Raw genomic sequence first — 19,206 nt, 5'->3', positions numbered from 1 at the left:
AATAGTTTATACTATGTTTTATTTAAGTAATTTTAATTTTTAATATATTTTAATACAAAGTAGGTTGGATCAATAATCCAAATCCTTAGTTAAATTAGTCTTCATACAAGTATTTAATAATTATGTCTTAGAATATTACCTGATCATGGTTCACCACTTGCAATATTGATAGTAGATTTTATATCTTTTTTTATCTAATTGTTAAATTATTTTGACTCATTTAAGCTGTTCAATAGACAGATTGAATGAAATCAAGTTAAAAATAAATATTTAACATGTCAAAAAAATTCAGGTAAAAATATAATATATAATCAATGTTATTAAATTGAACTCTGATGGGGGCGTTTGAATTTTAGTAGTTTGATACATTTTCAAAACAAATCAATTATCCAATCAAAATCATGTGGTATTAGCTATATCTCTTCATCCTTCAAATTTCTACTTGAATTTTCAAGATGGTTGGCCTGATTTTGACAACACATTGATGAAAAGTCATGATCCATATTTTATTTTAGTGATTAACACATCCACTATGAAAATATTGTTATAATTTGATATTTTTGTTGATGATATCATCATTTCGTCATTAATGTACCAGATTTTAGTGACACCATAATGTATTAGCACTAAAAACATAGATTTTTAATGACCACTCCATAAGTTCATCATTAATAGTACATACTTATAGTGACTATTTTAAAATATCGTTACTAAAGGCATATGCTTGAGTGATGAATCATAAAATTGTCATTAGTACATTGACCAGTAATGATTTTAGTACTGAAAATTATGACAATATACTATATCATCACTATAAACAGAGTTTTAGATACTACTTTATTATCTTGTCACTAAACGATATACACGTACAGTAACTGTTTTAAAATATCATCACTAAAGACATAAATTTTAGTAATGAATTATAAATTTGTCATTAGTGATTTGACCAATATTGATTTTGACACCAAAATTATGATAATATAATATGTCATCACTAAAAATATAGACTTTTATTAACCACTCTATAAGTTTGTAATTAAAAGTATAAATCGACAATGACCATTTTAAAATATCATTACTAAAGACAAAGTTTTTGGGATGAATCATAAAATTATCATTAGTGAATCGACCAAAATTGATTTTGGTGCCAAAATTATTTTTCTACCTTAAAAAAGCTCTATTTAATTATGATTTTTTGTGATAAAATAAAAAATAGGCACAAAAGATAGATATTTTGTGACAGTATTCTCTTTTGTCGTTAAAGATATAGAGTAAAATGGTTTGTTGTGACCACTTCTTATTTTCGTCAATAATATTGGGCCTTTTTGTAACTAGAATTGTATTTTGTTACTAAGAGTTTGCCACTAAAATTCTAAATTCTTGTAGTGGCTAGCAAATAGAAGATAGCGCAGCAAGGAGATCTCTGGCAAAGGAAAGGGATTGGCAATGAGAGATATCCGGACTATGAGCCGCGAGGAGAGCTCTAGTGAAGGGAAGAGAGGGAGAAGGGCTACCGGCAGAGGAGAATCGAGTCGAGGGAAGAGATGCCGGGTTCAGGAGAGATTAGGGAAATAGCATTATTTCAGGGATCAAAAAAACAAAGTATTACATGCGGAAGAAAGTGATGATTGCAGGTAGACAATGGATGGGTTGGGTTTTCCAAGGAGATCCATTAAACTGTTAACCACTTCTAGAATAAAAAAGAAAAGTAATTTCAAAATTTTGATTAATTTTTACTTAAAATAAATATAATTTTAGCTAACGGCATCAGGATTGTTATGTCAAGAGTATTTGTACAAAAATAATATTTGATGGGGGTATAGATACAAATATTAATTTTAAAAAAATATTTATGTCAATTTGAATATTGAAGAGGGTATTTACGACCAGTCATCGGTGCCGCGAACGAGGCGCTCCTCCTAACCTTATATAATCTAGTCATGTGTTATTGATGCCCTGGATAGGTGGATACAAAAGAGAGGTACACACACACAGAGAGAGAGAGAGAGAGAGAGAGAGAGAGAGAGAGAGAGAGATGGCAGCCATTGTTGTTGTGGCTCTGCTGCTCACAGCTCATGTTATCGGAGCCTCGGCCTCTCCATCAGTCATTATCGTCGGCGCCGGCTTGTCCGGTGAGAACATCACAGACAGCGCAACATGCACTTAATTCGAATCCTACTTAGAGCTATGGTTTCTTCTTCACTGCTATAACAATATATGTAAACCTAACCCACATCATTTTCCTTACCTTTGAATCCAACCACCTCAGGGATCTCGGCGGCAAAAACCCTATCGGATGCCGGGATAAAGGACATCCTCATCCTCGAGGCCACAGACCACATTGGTGGCCGCATTCACAAGACCAAATTCGCAGGGCTCAACGTGGAGCTGGGAGCCAACTGGGTAGAAGGGGTCAATGGCAACATGATGAATCCCATATGGGAAATGGTTAACAAGCTCCAACTGAAGACCTTCTACTCAGACTATAATAACCTCTCCTCCAACACTTACATGCAAGGGTACATACCACACTAAAATCTAATTTCGCCTTCTCCTCTCTCGCCTTTCTTTTGTATCATGTTTTCTTTGCATATATATATATATATATATCATGTTTGTTTTAATGGTTTTTTCTATGTAGTGGTCGGCTACACAAAGCCTCCGTAGTGCAGGAGGCCATTGATCTCTCAGAGAAAGTCGACGAATCCGGAGAGAAACTATCCAAGTCATTAGCTCCCAGCGGGCAAGAAGACATCTCCGTCTTGACATACCAACGCCTCAAGAACCAGTTAAGACTGATGACCATATATTTTAGGTTTAAAAACTAGCTAGTTCCTCTCCTTTTTTCTTTCTTTCTTTCTTCTTATGAGTTAGGCCTCAACTACGTCTTCTTAGTACTCATATACTGTGTGGTTATCGTATGCATTGATAGTTTATCTATGACTAAGGTTGGGCATTGACGTTGTAGCGTTCCTTCGTCGCCTTTGGAGATGGCACTAGATTACTACCTTCATGACTACGAGTTTGCAGAGCCTCCGCGAGTGACGAGCCTGCAAAACACCGTGCCTCTGCGCACATTTGCCGACTTTGGCGACGACCTCTATTTCGTGGGAGACCAAAGGGGCTACGAGAGTGTGGTGTACGATGTGGCTAAACAGTTCCTCAAGACCAACAGCAATGGCTCCATCGTGGATCCTCGGCTCCTGTTAAACAAGGTATTCTTTTTAATATCCTTTCCACTGGATGCCAGCTATGGTCAAGATTTGTTTAACGTATCTCTTCTACTGTTTATAGCTCTTTTTCTAATGATCTATTCCCATGTCATATTTGCATGGAAACCACGTGGTGAGGGTAGAAGAAGTTTGGCAGGTACAGTCTCCCGTGATTAATAATAGAAGGCGGATTGGCTCCCGACATAATTAATTTATTAGTTGATAGAGAAAAGTTACGGCACACCTTGGGACCTCATGAATTACCGCTTGACCGATATCATATTCTTACTACTAGGTTACTGGACAAGGCCGGGCACCACATAATTAATTTACTTAATTTTTTGATGCTGAAAATTTATTTAGCTAGAACTGGATGGTTCTGCTGTAGTGAGCAGGACGACTCACGCCCCTCTCATTTGGCTAAAATTAGATGGTCCTGCTGTAGTGAACAGGGCTGCCCATCTTCCCTTCTTCATTTTTTGAACCGTGTTTTGGCCCCTTCCGAACAGAATTGTCCATTTATTAGATTTACCATTCCGGGCCAACTTCTGGTACAACGATAAAATCGGACGGTGGGACGTCCTGTCGAGAAAATGCGACGGACTGATGTAACTTATCATGGATGGCGCTTACTATAAAGGGCCAACCATTTTCAGTCATGTAACATTATGAAACTTTTTTTTGGTGTCAAGTTGGACACAAAAATATATGTTGCTTTCTTACAAGCTTAAAATAATTATAAATGCTCATTAAAATCCCACCAACAAAAGGCACCACGTGGCTCTCTTCTTTCTCGTCAGCGTCTAGGTTTAGACTATTAACGAGTTTTGTTGAAGTCCGAGACTTAACTCCTTTAAAAAATCCGAAGGGTATTTTGATCAGCTTAACTTTTATTCTTCATTTTAGGGATGTAGAGCATTCTGATTTTCAAATCCTGACTGACTTGTATTTCAGTCTGATGCAGATTCTGGGATCCCGATATAGTTGGATGATGATCGATGAAATAAACAAAATCTCAGCATATAAACAAATAGTTCGGGCCTCTACAATAAAAAATTATTATCAATGGCTATACATTCTGTAAGTACCTTCGCCAATAAGAACGAGATGAGAGCAATTGTATGAAGGGCTAGTTAGATTAATTTCGGTAGATTGGTGTGTGATGAAAAGTAGTGGAAGAGTAGGAGGGAGAGAGTGTAGGCTGCTGATGTATGTGTATATAAATATATAATATACATACATATGCGCATGATACACATTTAAGAAAAGAGAGAAGGAAGATAAAGTTACAAAATCCAATTTGCTTGAAAGTTTTATTAGAGAGTCCAATCTGATAAGTAAAGAAGGAGAGAGGGAATGTGTGGTAGTTAAGGATGAGAAAGTTAGTGGTTAGTGAGGTAGGTAACATATTTTAAGATAATAGAGGGGTAACTTTGGCATAAAATTGGCAAACAGAATCAAGATAAAAAAATATTTTCTTATTTCAAAAATGTCATAAACACACATATATCTATGAGAAAATGATAATGTCTATAATTACAATTTACTTAGATTATTACTTTGTATGTTCTCTAAATGCTTATCTTTGTTTTCAAAATTTTATTTTTGAAATTCCCGCTTATGAAAAGTTCGAGCAACCTAAACAATGTTGTGAATGATAATCTTCTGTTATTGTCCATCATTTTCTGCTATGTTGTTATTATGTTATTTTAACACTAAATAATTCTGGATATACCGCATGGGATTGTAATTGTTAATATAACCCATAACGACACTAATACCAATTTCAAGTCAGGTCCATCTTAACATAACAACGTGGTTGTTGTTGAAAACTTGCATGTAAGAGCGTGTGAAAAATTAGATAGATTTCATTCCTCAAAAATGGAGAACTTAAATAGATTAGATATTAATAAAAACTTAAATAAAAAATCTTATTAAGCTCTATTTAGTCTTGATTCTACTTTTATAAGAGAGTCCAATTTCCAGGCCTCCAGACTTGGATCAAGCGTTTCCCCCTCCTTTGCCTAACCAACGTCATCCCATCATCGTCTACTGCCCCTTCTTTACACCATACCACCTCTGGATTAGGTTGTCAATGAAAAATATATTCTAGAGAACTTATTCTTGAAACAACTTTTTTAGGTGTCAAAAGAAAGAATTTTTTCAAGGGTTTTATATAAGAGGTCTTTGGGTTAATTGTACTCATATTTTCTTTTCTGAAAAAAACTAGATGGACTATTTGAATCTTGAAGGTTGGATGAGATTCCTCCCTTCTGAAATGCCTGAGGCTCATAAGAAACATATTTTTAAATTAACATTTATGTATTTGTTTCAAATGATTTTTAATTTATAATTGTTTTACTTTCTTAAATTTTATTGGTCCAACTGATTTATCAGCAGGATGGATCATACACTTGGCCCTTCAAGCAAGCAAATGCCCACTTAAAGATAATCCTAATCATAATCATAAATGTTGCTTTAATCGGCATTGATATTTTAACAAAGATTTTTTTTGACAAAAAATGGTTGTTGGCACCAATGTCGATCTATTCTGGTGATAATTAACTTGCACTATGCTGGTCAGAATTTGCACTTTAACTAAAACTTGGGAACTAAGAAATATTCAACCTTTGTGTTAAAGAAGTTGTATACCTTTGTGGAATAGCGCGATGTCTATGTATGAATGTTGTCTGATACCTAGGTCACAATAACAAGTATCATTGTACAAATTAATACAGTTGCAAAATTAAAATAATAGGAGCAAATAAACTTTTATTAATAAAATAAAAGTTACCTATATCGTCCAAGAATACTGTTTTAAAACACATGGCCATTATTCACCTCGGGACATCAATATCAACACAAACATGTATGACCAGCCAAGAACATATTTATAGCACCCACTTAGTCCAAATAGAACACTTGTTCTATCTTCACAATTCCGTCGCTCTATGTCATAGCATTTGGTTCACTTCACAAGAAAATGCCAATGTTGTATCCCAAAGGTCAATACAATTTTCTGAGACTCGAGCCTGCTCAGTCCGACCTTTGAGCCTACCTTCTAAGGCCAAACTTTGCCCTTACTTGAACTTTGATCTTTCAGCTAGGCCTCGGCCTTTTGTTCATTTTTTTTAATTATAAAAAGTACTAAAAAATATATAAAAATATTTTAAAAATGCTAAATATGAATGACTCAATATTAGCGATAATCTCCAATATGTTTATTATCCCATTAAGTTTAAATATCTAAATAATTGTCTACTAAGTTTACAAATATATTAAACATAAACAAATAATACAAAAAAAAAAATTCAGAATGGATTGGGCTTTAATCTTCAAACCTGAGTTGTACCTTTTCTAGGCCCAACCCCAACTGCCCGGCCTAAAACCTTGGCTCAAGCCTGCGCAAAAGGCTATGGGCATGAAAGGCCAAGCAAGCTACCTAGCCCATGAGCAGGTCTAGTTTGACATGCAAGTATTAGTGAATTATCGAAGAAAGTTACTTATTCAAACAAATGTTACAAACTAATCCAAACATTAGCTCGAAGGGAGGGAGGGAGGGAGAGGGAGGAGGGAGGGAGGGAGGGAGAAGGTCCATAACAAAGTAGGAAAGAAAAATTTTGATATTATTTTTAATGTGATATATATATATATATATATATATATATATATATATATATATATATATATATATATATATATATATACTTTCGATATTCGTGCTGGTTTATTAGGTGTTTTTTCCCCTTATGCTATATAACTATAACCATAGTTATTAAATCCAAACTAGAGATAGATTTAGCCAAGTGGCCAAGCCACCAAGTCATTGTTCCAATTGCTGGGTTAATGATCAGACCAAATGTATGAGAAAAAGATTTTAAAAATTTAAAAATATAAAATTCAGATACAACCTAAGAAAAAGATACATATTATTGATAAATTTCCAAATTTAAATGCTACACTTTAAATTATATGGATTTATATCCTATATTTTTTATTATTTGCGACATGAATGTAAAGTTAATCATGAAACATCTATTTTTTAAAAAATATAATAAGTATTCGTAATATGAAAGAAATGTAGAACTAATTGATATCTTTGAATTATTTTAAACTGTTAAGTTTTGGAAATACCCTAAAGCAATTAAAGTATATATATTTCCATTTTTTACTAACAAGAAGAATTTTACTATTGAAATATCACTCAATAACATGAAATAGTTTCCTTTATTCTTTCTCTCATAGGAAGTGCATGCAAAACTATTTTTATTTGTTGTTGTTTCATCTTCTGCTGGTTGTTATGCATGAACTTAGCTCAATTGATAGAGAATTGTTATGCAATGACTATAAGTTATTCTTCCTAATGAGATAAATCATGTATTGCTTATGCATATTATCTCCCTTGAAATATTTACCACAATTATGAATTGTACACAATGTACATGCGATCACCTATCAACAAGGGCCAAAGCACAATTGTAGGTATACACACACACATACCATCAAAAAATTTTTGTTTATGAATTGCCTTCCTTTTTTTATTGATTTGATATGGTTTCTTGAAGTCCTTCTCTAGTATTTTACCATTGTATCGACATTTTTTATGAATTTTGAATTTCACTTTAACTAAATATATGGAAACTAGAGGAGAAAATAGTTAATATATAATTTTGAAACATTATCATATTTAAAATTCAAGTTAGAATTATCTTACTAACATTATTGATAATGAAATACAACCATTTCTCTCTAAAAAGGTTAACAAATTTGGTCTACTGTCATAGGTGGTAAGGCACATCCTTTATTCGAATGGAGGTGTGACTGTCATTACAGAGGATGGCATGAGTTATAAAGCAGCATATGTGATGGTTTCTGTTAGCATTGGCGTCCTCCAAACAAAACTCATCGATTTCAAGCCAGTCTTACCTGTAAGAAATGATGTTGTTAATTTACAATAAATACAAACTTATTTATGGTTTTAATTTAACATCGCTGACCTATTCTAAGATTAAACAATATGCTATTATGAATGTTTCTAATTCTTGCTTATTATTGGTGGCTTTTACTATCATGACACTGGGTCAGCAATGGAAAATCCTAGCAATATACCAGTTTGACATGGCTGTTTACACCAAAATCTTCCTTAAGTTCCCTTACAAATTCTGGCCTGAAGGGAATGGGACAGAGTTCTTCATTTACACCAGTGAAAGAAGGGGATATTATCCAATATGGCAGGTAAGCCTTTCCTTATCTTAAGATTTGTTTATAGACTGAGTAGATACTAGCTCTTCCTTCATTTTTTTTTCTTTAGAGCAAAAGGAACTATTCTTTTCATAGTAATTTATGGCATACAATACTGGCCATTAGATACTTCTTAACCCATCTAATACTCTGATTGGACTAAATTTGTGATGAGAAGTCTATGAGTGCTCCTTACCTCTTTAATATTGTTTGCAGCAATTTGAAAAGCAATACCCAGGAGCCAATGTCCTCATGGTTACAGTCACAGACGACGAATCTAGAAGGATAGAGCAACAAAAAGACTCTGAGACAAAGGCAGAAGTCATGGAAGTTCTTAGAGAAATGTTTGGTAGAAACATACCAGAGGCAACTGACATACTTGTTCCTAGATGGTGGTCCAATAGGTTTTACAAGGGTAGCTTCTCTAACTGGCCAATTGGAGTAAACAGATATGAGTACGATCAGATTAGGGTAATAAGCCAATGCCTTGTATTTATGAGATATTTTAGCTTATCAATATTGCTAATAAACAAATGATTAGATAATAATAATGCCAACCTTAGAGATTATAATTCAAGAATTCGTCTAATTGTTCACTTATGATGAAGGCACCTGTTGGAAGAGTTTACTTCACCGGGGAGCACACGAGTGAGCATTACAATGGTTATGTCCATGGTGCCTACCTTTCAGGTTTGTTTTCTTTAATCTCACAAATCATCAAAAGATCTTTACCAAATTTGATGCTTGTATTTTAATAACTCATCCTTTTCAGGCATCGATTCTGCAAACATGGTGATTAAATGTATCAAGAATAAAATGTGCAAGGTCCAAATCAAAGCCAAGGATGCATAAGTTCAGGTAGTAATTATCTTTTTCTTTATGACAATATGCACATATCATATTTATCTAAGAAAAATATGCACCTATCCTTGAACACTTATTAAAAGGGTTTTAATAAAACAAGACAACAATTTTCATGAGTTGCAAGAATAAAGTGCCATTTTTTTTCTCAAGAAAAGCTTTGGTGAAGCTTAATTACTTTCATTAAGACATATAGATTTACGAAATGAAATGAAGGCCCTAAGGCCAACAAAATAAAAGAAAAATCAAGAAGAAAAGGGGATAGAAAAATATGCAAAGCTTGAAAGTTAGAGGCAGGTTTAACAAGAAACTTGGAGGAGTTAGGAAAAAATCTATTATTCCTTCCAAAAAAAATCACCCAACAACTAGAAGCAAAAATATGTCAAATCCTTCTTCCAAGATTATTCAATATAATTTTGTTTTCAAATGTACCAAAAAACATTGATCTTAGTTGGATGTACAAATATAGTGTCCCAATAAGAGTCTGCCAGATAGATTTAAAAAACATGTGCTACAAGAGAAGATGATTGAAATTGTTGAATAACCAATTGACCCCTAAAACTTAAGCTGATAGAAAAAGGATCAACGTATATTAGGCTTAACAACCCCCTCACGTGCAGCCCAGACCATGCTATTGTCAAATAACTAAGTCAGAAACATATAAAAATCAAGATAATAGATAAACTAGGGATATTTAAACAACATAACTAAATTTTAGGTATTTAAAATTGTGAACTCCAAAAATCTAAGCTATGGTCATATTAAGTAATTAATCAACCTCAAAAACTTAATCTAATAGGGAAATAATTGAGCATCTATATTAGGCTTGACATAAGTCTTTTTAGATCCTTGACAAAACATGACTTTGAGGCACCATCCAATTCCAAGTTTGTTTGATATCAGCCAAATAAAAATCTTTATTTCTTAAGGACCAAATTATACCAAATTAGTTTTGCTTACTACTATCACTATTATCACAACTATACTACTACCACAACTAGCACCACCACCACCATCACCAGTACTATGTTTGAGATTAGCTAAATAAAAATTTTGATCTTCTGAAGGGCCAAATTATTTCACTATCAAAAGTACCACTAGATTTCCAAGCTACCATGTTTGAGATTAGACAAATAAACAATTACTAGTACTAATCCTATGTTTTCCAAGTTACTATTTTTGAGATTAACCAAATAAAAATCTTGATATTCTCAAGGACTACCACCACCACTACTACTGCAACTACTATTTCAATTGCTATTTCTACTACACTACTATTATTACTACAATATTATACTAGGTTTTGATCCAACTATATCTTGTTATCCAAAGGTTGAACATTTTGAAGAAAATCAAAAAGAATAATGAGTTCCAAACTAGTAGCATCTAGAAAGACTTTCAGATCTAAGGTCCCAAGATAGTTAGTCATTAACAAAGAACATCAGATTGACAACTAAAATTCTTTATCTTCAAAGAGGGTTAGTCCCAAGAGAGTTAGTACTACAATGCACTGTATCTTGATCCAACTATATTTTAATGACCCAAAGGTTAAATATTCATCAACTTTATAGAAACTATTCAAGGATCTCTCTGGAATCTTATCATCTAATCATTAACTTACGTGAATCAAGAGCCAACAAAGAATAGATCATGGATTTTAAGGATACCATTCCTAAATAAAAAAAACTTTGGCCATTATTTTGGTAGAAAACTATTATATTCTTCTTTGTGCATAATATGTTATCAAAACTATCATGAACAAAGAGCAATTTGACATAAATACTTTATTTCTTGCTTCTATGTTCTAAGAATATCATATTAACAACTAACTCTGCCTTGTAGATTTGAGTAGTATGGGGGTGCAAATTGGCTTCAAAGAAAAAGTGGATATATGTCTCTCTAGTCACTTAGGTGCTGTTGTTGTCTCTTAGTTTATCTATGTATGCTTTCTTGAGAACAATGTTTGCTATCTTTTACTTTCTTTATTTTCTCAAATAATGGAGGGTGCATCAATAATTTCAAATGAAAGAAGAGAGGACTACCCATATTGAACACTCAAGTCAACACCCTCAAAGTTCAAGCATGGAATTTTCTGAATTTGGTTAAGGGTTTCAACAATTATGCTACAGCTCAATTGTAATCGTATGTTTTCCATCAATTGTTTATGGAGCAAACAATGAGTCGTATGATATGAATTAATTCTGCTACTAATAAGTCCATGTTTAAGAGGACATAATGGAGAAACTTTATTTGTTCACATGCATTATTTCCAAATAATCATCTTTTTTGCCAACAAAAATTATATATTTTGAGGAGCAAAGAGGAAATTCATTATTAAACATTGAACACTCTCAGACAAAAAAAATTTAGTTTTGATTGTTGGACATATAGACCGATATGTGCTAGCGACTAATAATTTTTTTTTCCTTGTTATTTCATAGGGCTTCCATTATTTCGGCCTTAGGACTTCCTTTCAAGCATACTTTTCTGATAGGTCGAAATTAAAATTCAAGGTAAAAGAAGAATTCTTTATGCATGGATCATCCCTCACTAGCATATTGATTCTTTCCATGCTTACATCTTCAGGCTACAAAAGTGACCCATTTAGTCAACAACCAGAAACTGCTTGATAATGGCAAAAAAAAATAAAATCCATTGGAATATATATAGTCCCAATCATGACTGGCTTGACATAGTAAAAGTCTTGAGACTTGAAATAATTTTCCGCTTAATAAATATTTCTTTCTGTAATTACTAGATCCTACATCTTGCTAGCAAAAGCTTCTATGGACTTCACCAAATGAGTCCTATCCTAGATACACCATCATAACCTTGTTTCTTGTTAGTTTGAAGAGAATAATACTCGTATTATTGTTTTAGCTTCCACACTATAGTTGATAGATTTACATGGGAATAGGCTTGTATCTTTCGTACGAAAGAAGGATTCACATTTCTATGCACAAATCCACCTTTAGATCCTCCTCTAATCACTTTAAGATATGTGCAGGTAGATAATGATTAAATTTAGAGCGCCTTGAGATCTGTGTGATAGGTGATCCAACAGTGGATTGGCGCAAAGGAGGTGATGGGTATGTGTCACTGATGTATGTGGGAGGTGACTGCTTCAGCTTCACATAGCATAGCAGAAGTGAAAAACAAGAAAACTAAACCAGAAGAAAAACTAGAAGCTAAAAATTAAATTTAAAAGGCTAACTAGAACTAGCAGTTAAAGCTAGAGATAACTAGTAACTTCATCTCGGTACTAAAGATGTGAGTTGATGCTTCAAATTCATCGAGGATCTTTAAATGAATCCAGGAGTCACCAAAATCGACCAACTCATAGTTGACATTCCTTGGAGTCTGCTTAGGCTATTTCGAAATCCACTAGAGCATGTAGAAAATCAATCATGCATGAGAAGGAGACACAAATGTGAACTTGAACTGATATGGTTTCATTGATTGAAAGAAATTTGAGTACATAGAGGATATTTATAGCTTTCTTGGGTTCCTTACATTGATGAGTCTCATAGGTGCTCTTAGAACTAGATTAAGACAAGACTCCTAGAAACTAATCCCTAAACTTAGAAGCATTTCTAGATGCGAATTCTTCTTTGATGGAAGCTTATATGCCTACTAAAAATAAGACTCTTAGAATCAAAGAGTTCTTGTCTCCCAAAGTGTCACAACCAATATTTAAACTTTGCTAGATAACCCCCACCTAGAAAAACAAATCTTGCTCCTCATTTGGTTAACATCAACATTCCAAATGTAGACACTTGTCTGTTTTTAATGCCCCAATTTTTCATGGATTTAGAAAAAAAAATATGGATTTGGATCTAAAGTATGACCTATTTGAAAAACCTAGTTGAGTTTGAGTTTATTTTGCTTACCTAAATTCCAAAACCAGACTGCACCACTAATCAAGTCTAAAATATGTCAAACATTAGATGATGCGACACAAACAAACCCAACCAAACTTGATTTGATTCAACCCAAATCTGATGACTTTTAAAATTCAGCTAAACCTTCCAGATTCAGTTCATAATTTAGGTTTTGTACCAAAACATTCTATTTTTTGGCGAAAGGCTCAAGTAAAACTAAATGGTGTGATTATAAATAACATTAGCGGTAAGATCTTGCACTAACATCTCTCCATTTGTCATTGAAGCTGGTACTAATATTACTTCTAAACTAGAAAAAATGTAAATCTTCCACTAGATCCAAACCTAAACTCTGTTGAATTGGACCTAAATGCAATGGATTAGGTTTGGCTCATGCTTGACTAAAGCTAGGCTGGGAGACCATATGAATGTAATTAGTTGTTACTCTCCCAACCTAACCCGATCTAAGTAGCGACTGGTTTATTTTTGAGCCTTAAATCATAATTAAAAAAGAAATCATGTTGATCAACTACTTTCCCTTCTTGTCTTTTGGTTCTTGTTAATGTGTTGTCATTAATGTGGCCATTTTTATACTAGATAAAAAAAATCATGTTAGGTTTGCATTATGTTATAGCCAGTGCAGACCTAGCTTGGTTGCAGGTCTAGTCTCTTTTGGCTCAAGACTATATCTAAGTAATAACATTCCTTCTTTCAAGCTCCATTAATATTTACTAAAATGCTCCATCATGGGCCCAATAGATCATATGAACATTGAAAACCTCTTTGGCAACATCCACCAAATCAAGCAACATCAGTAGGAAAAGAGCATGGAAGGGGAAGATAGGGGGGAATGAGAGGACCCAAGATCCATTGAGGTGTGTGGTTTGCACTGCGAAGTGCTGTGCAACACTCGATGACTGTCATTGGGAGATAAACGGCTATCAAATAAGACGGTCTTACATACCATACATGATGCATCGCTGTTGATAACTGTCCATCTCCTGATGATGGCTATTGAGCACTGCATAACACTTTTTGATGCAAAACATGCACCACTGAGGATCCATGTTGGAGTGAGAGGGAGAGGGAGATGGAAGGGGCTCGCAAGGCTAAATCCAAGCTAGATTAAAAAGAGTCCTCAAAAGATCTTTTTCTAATCCTGCCAGTATCAGGCCCGCAACCCACATTAATAAACCTTTTAGTGGATCAACCTAGGTATCTTGACTACAGGCCCATTACTTCATTTATTGATCATGGGCCCATGATTATACTAAGGGGTAGCCACCCGTTGGTCCAAAATCAAGTCTGAAATACCAAACATGGGAATGCCCAAGTGCTTACTCTAGATGGGCAAACATTAAACACATCAAAGCAAGCAGCCTACTAAAATAGTCCTACCCCCAAGGTCAATTCTTCAGAATTTAACAGCCCATAGACTAAAACATCTCTAACTAGTCCTTACAATTTAAAGCTATATAATTGTTTTCAGGAACAACCCACTCTTCTCAACCACGCCGCATAGAAACCTACTAGTCCTTGACGCATCAGGCCTCTGAACTTAACCCATGAATGAATTGTGTGCCTAGTTAAAAATCTAGGACTCTTAAGCTTTTAGTGAAGGCCAGGACTCGAGCGCACGAGTGGTTTGCTGCTTGAAACTAATAGAGAATTCTCCATCTAATCTTCGTAATTCTTAGTGCTTCATCAACAATGAGGACGGCCCTGTCTAGTAGTGTAGCACTTGTGGGCCATGGTTGGCGGCTCAAGTTAAATCTTTTACTTTGGGGTACGATTAAAAACAAGCAGCTAAAGGTAAAAGCACTTGTGAACATCTCTTCCATAGATGTATATATTTGTGCATCCTAAAGTGGTTTGTAATATAGCTTATTTTGGTGTAGAAGAATGGCTGGGATCAGTGAAGTCACCGTGGACTGTTTGGAGTGAATGGTTGGTACGGGCGAGGAAGAGAGGTGAGATTGGGATGGAGCAGTGTCTTCCTTGTTTTGGGCAGTCTAGAGAGAGCAGAAAAATGAGATCTTTACTCAGGAAGAGAGATTTCCATTAGAGCATTGAGGTATTATTTATTCGCTAACTTTTTATTGAACCGATTCGTATACTGATGAAAATGAAACACAGTTAGTCTGCTTCAGAGACCCCGGTGTCATCAGCAGCAGCAAGCTGCCTCTCTTGTGCTCTCTTCTCATATTTCTCACTGATCCCTGTCCTATATATCCGTTTGTACGTGCTGCATTTGGTTAGGAACTTATTTTCTATTCTCTCTTTGCTCATTGGGATCTCTGCAGTTTGTGGTGGAGCTTGTTTCCTTTATTCCTGTGATTGTCATGATGACTGCTCTCTAACTCTAAGCTTCCCCTCATTTTAGTTTTCTCATTCTTTTTTGAGAAATATTTTGCTTTCCTAGCTTTCTAGATCACCAAGGTCATTGCTTGTCACCAAGTTTACCAACCTTGGTACTTTTATAAGTTCATCAAGCATGACCTATCTTTACGTATCCACCGGCCCTCTTATGGATCTTTCTCAATCAATAAGAGAATAAATTTTCAACTTAGCTACTCTTGTTAAACTTGTAATAACTACTATACAGAAGATTGGTAATTATGTAACCATCAAAGTTACAGACTTGCAGAGATGAGAGTATATATTGCAGCATGGATATGAAAATGGTGAATATTCTGCCATAGCTTACCAAAGAACATGTGATACACCAAACTTCTCCCTCATACTTTGGCTTCAATAAGGGGATTGACCGGAACTCCTTATAGAGGTTTCTTTTCTTGATTACCTATGTCACCAAAAAAATAGAGAGAGGTAATTGGGTGCAATCTTTATAGCTGTTATGAATCCTTCCATCATAGGTCCTATTCCTAATAGATACTCTGTGTCCTATATAAAATAGTATCCTATATATCTTGATTGGAAAACCTTAAATTGGTCCAAGCTTTAACAAAATTAGTACAAATGAGTAAATTAACTTATGCTAAATTCAACCCCATGACGGAGTAAATATAATATTCTCCTACTTGAGCTATAACAATCATTAATATGATCTCTCCACCATATAAAGAAATTATATATTTTATTTAAAAATAGGTCGCTTGAACTACAATGTTAAAATTGATTAAACTACACATAGATCACTATGTGCTCTTTTCTATATATCATATTACTAGCAACTTCCACCACAATCTCATGGAGCTTACATGCCAAAAATACCCTTAGTTTAGGCAAAGATCTCACTATCATTGTATATACATGATCCTTTATCTTAACTATAATTTAACTTTATGGTAATTATATTGAAATGTACAAGATAAAGTAAAGATAAACTAAATCATCTATTCATTAAATGGCCCCAAATATATATCTCATTCAATTTTAATTATCCAAACAACACATATTTATATAATTTATATGGTTTTTGATGGTAATTGATTCTAAAACTTTGTCATCTAGCTAGTACACATCTTTTGGACATTCTCTTTGCTGATGCTCGAAGGATTTTAACCTAGGGTGGCAATCGGTTCGGGTCGACCAAGATATAGATCAGATTGGATACAAGATAGATTAAAAATTTATCGACTTGAACTGACCTATTTATTAAACAAGTCAAAAACCCACATTCAAACTTGATCATTTTATTAAATAGATAATCTTGCTCGATCTACAGCAAGTTGAAATAAGTTAAATGGTAAACATTGCCACATCCAAACCCTCCTATACGAAGGGTGGATGGAAATGACATTTAGGTTGCCATTTGGAGGACCCCTTTCTGCTGACTTGGAAGGATCACATGGGCCATAGAACTCTCCAAATGCTAACAAGGCCAGGCCCAATTCCCCTCAATGTGGGTAGGCTTTGGACACTTCTGAAGGAGATCAGTAGCATGTGGCTTAAAGCAAAAACGCAGGGCAAGGTTAAACACAAGAAGACTATTCCAGGTACAGGCCCCAGCCCAAAAGCATGTAAGCCAAATGCATTGCTAGGCGGTTCTGAGGATCATGCAGTAGTTGGAATCTTGGCCTTGAATTGCTAGTTGGAACTACATTTTGTCAGATTTGTTATCCAATTATCTAATGTTAACATTTTTGTTGTTTTGGTTGTATTCAAGGACTAGGGCCTCCATTTTCTATAGTTTTAGTCAGTATGAATTAACTTCTCTTGCATGTTATCATAAGCTTAGGATCCATCTCTTTTGTCATCCTCTGGTTATACTCTTGTCACTTTGTTTACATGAATGAATCTTTACTAGTTTCTCTTAAAAGAAATGAGTGGATCTCTACTGGTTATGAATTAATGGACCATGGAAGAGTTTATTTGTATTTCTTGTTAGTGCTTGATCCATGTCAAAATTATGTACTAGAACGTTAGAGGTCTTGGACTTCCATTCAAGCAAAGAGTAGTGAGTGTTGTATAATGGTGGTTATTCAAGAGAGTAAAACTCCAAACCCTTCTCAAGCCTTTTTGAGATCCATTGGTGATAACAAAACTGATAAATGGCAATTCTTAATACCTCAGACATCTTGAGCAGTATATTGGAGAAATTATTGGTTGGACTAGGTCCACCAACTTAGTGGTGGGCCAATCCAACTAGAAATCAACAAGTATAAAGAAGAAAGAGGAGGAAAAATGGAGCTGGAGGAGAACAAAATTAGTGCCTTTCAAACCCACTTGATCCAAAGGTCTTTTGAACCTGCTCAAGCTTATGTTGTTGGCGAAACTCTCTGCTCTCCGCCTTCCCCTTTCTCTTTCACCCTAGCACAAAACCCTAGCCTGGAGAGGGTGGGGGGCCTTCTAAGCCTGTGCCGCCAGGAACACTAGATATATATGGTACCATTTGCGCAATCATTATCTTTCTTTCTTCAGAAAAAAGGTAAAACTAGATGACAAATTATTTGGATTGGAATTCATAAGACTATATACATCTCTCCTAAGAGTTCCAAAATGCTCAATCTTCCACCATAATTTCAATGAAATGATAATCAATAGCATCAATAGTACAACATGTGACTCTCACCTTTTTACAATTAGCAAGCAAAAAAAAAGATAGTCATTTAAGTAATATAACATAATTATTTAAAAATACTAAACACTTACAAGACGTGCAATAAAAAGTTCTTCCAAATCCAATGATAGTCGCTTATACACTATTACAACAAGAACTAGTCTATAATTCCAACCAAAAGCTTATTGGTTATAGCACTACTCCCAATTGATTTCTTAATCTTACAATATAGTTTCCTTGACTCCACCATCAAATCACTAATTTATTTTCCTCTCTCTCGAAGTGAATCTTCAACTATTACTGATGAGTGACCTCTGGATTGATCATTTAAAGGCAAGCACCAAGTTACAAAATGATTTTCTTCGCAATTATAATACAATTTATTTAAATTTTTTGTGAATTTGAACTTTTTATTGAAGCCATATGACCACAATGGCACACTTATTGCAATAATCCAGCAAAGATGCGCCACTTTGAGAATTTCTACTAATTTGAGACATTAGGGCCTTCTGCGAAAAAAATATTAACAAATTAAAAAATTGTCGTTGAGAGGTATCGAGAACTAGTTCCTAACAAATTAACAAATTAATAGATTTTTTTATCCTAACTAGTGCTACAATTTTCTTCACTAACATCAGGTGTCTGTTTTTGATGCCCCAAAAAAATCATATAGACAATGTTGCATTACAACATATACAAGAGCATGATCACAAGGGCACCAATTTTATAGTTATTATAATTTTCTTTCTAACAAACTGAAAATATACAAAATAATAGCATCCTTAGAAGCCAACCTATAACATTAGAAGTTTGGCATAATTTTAAAAAAAAATAATCAAAATAGATATATCATAAGCATATTTATTTCTTGATGATATTTAACCACAATCTGAAATATCACTATAATCACAACATTATTACTAATAAATAACAGGAAGAAATGGTTTACATGAATGAATCTCTACTGGTCATGAATTAATGGACCATG

The 19,206-nt window shown here is 34.3% G+C and overlaps 1 protein-coding gene across 1 annotated transcript; it reads left to right on the top strand.

Annotated features, from left to right (window-relative positions):
* The first annotated feature begins 1,999 nt into the window (after positions 1-1,999).
* Positions 2,000-11,571, top strand: LOC103713355 (polyamine oxidase 1). The gene is made up of 10 exons (XM_039127387.1): positions 2,000-2,132; positions 2,270-2,519; positions 2,642-2,788; positions 2,969-3,215; positions 7,997-8,140; positions 8,298-8,447; positions 8,670-8,924; positions 9,062-9,143; positions 9,226-9,311; positions 11,157-11,571. Exons 1-9 carry the CDS (start codon positions 2,036-2,038, stop codon positions 9,303-9,305), a joined length of 1,452 nt encoding a protein of 483 aa, XP_038983315.1. The 5' UTR covers positions 2,000-2,035; the 3' UTR covers positions 9,306-9,311; positions 11,157-11,571.
* Positions 11,572-19,206: the final 7,635 nt, after the last annotated feature.

The sequence above is a fragment of the Phoenix dactylifera genome, chromosome 6 (assembly GCF_009389715.1).
Source record: "Phoenix dactylifera cultivar Barhee BC4 chromosome 6, palm_55x_up_171113_PBpolish2nd_filt_p, whole genome shotgun sequence".
NCBI lineage: Eukaryota > Viridiplantae > Streptophyta > Magnoliopsida > Arecales > Arecaceae > Phoenix > Phoenix dactylifera.
Note: the sequence above shows the minus strand (reverse complement) of the source record. Positions and strands in the feature narration are given on the sequence as shown.

Bases quoted from the DNA above. Each gene is read 5' to 3' on its own strand.
- LOC103713355 (XM_039127387.1), top strand. From the start codon at position 2,036: ATGGCAGCCATTGTTGTTGTGGCTCTGCTGCTCACAGCTCATGTTATC. The intron at 2,520-2,641 runs GTACATACCACA...TTTTCTATGTAG, and splicing joins TCCAACACTTACATGCAAGG to TGGTCGGCTACACAAAGCCT. The intron at 9,144-9,225 runs GTTTGTTTTCTT...CATCCTTTTCAG, and splicing joins CCATGGTGCCTACCTTTCAG to GCATCGATTCTGCAAACATG.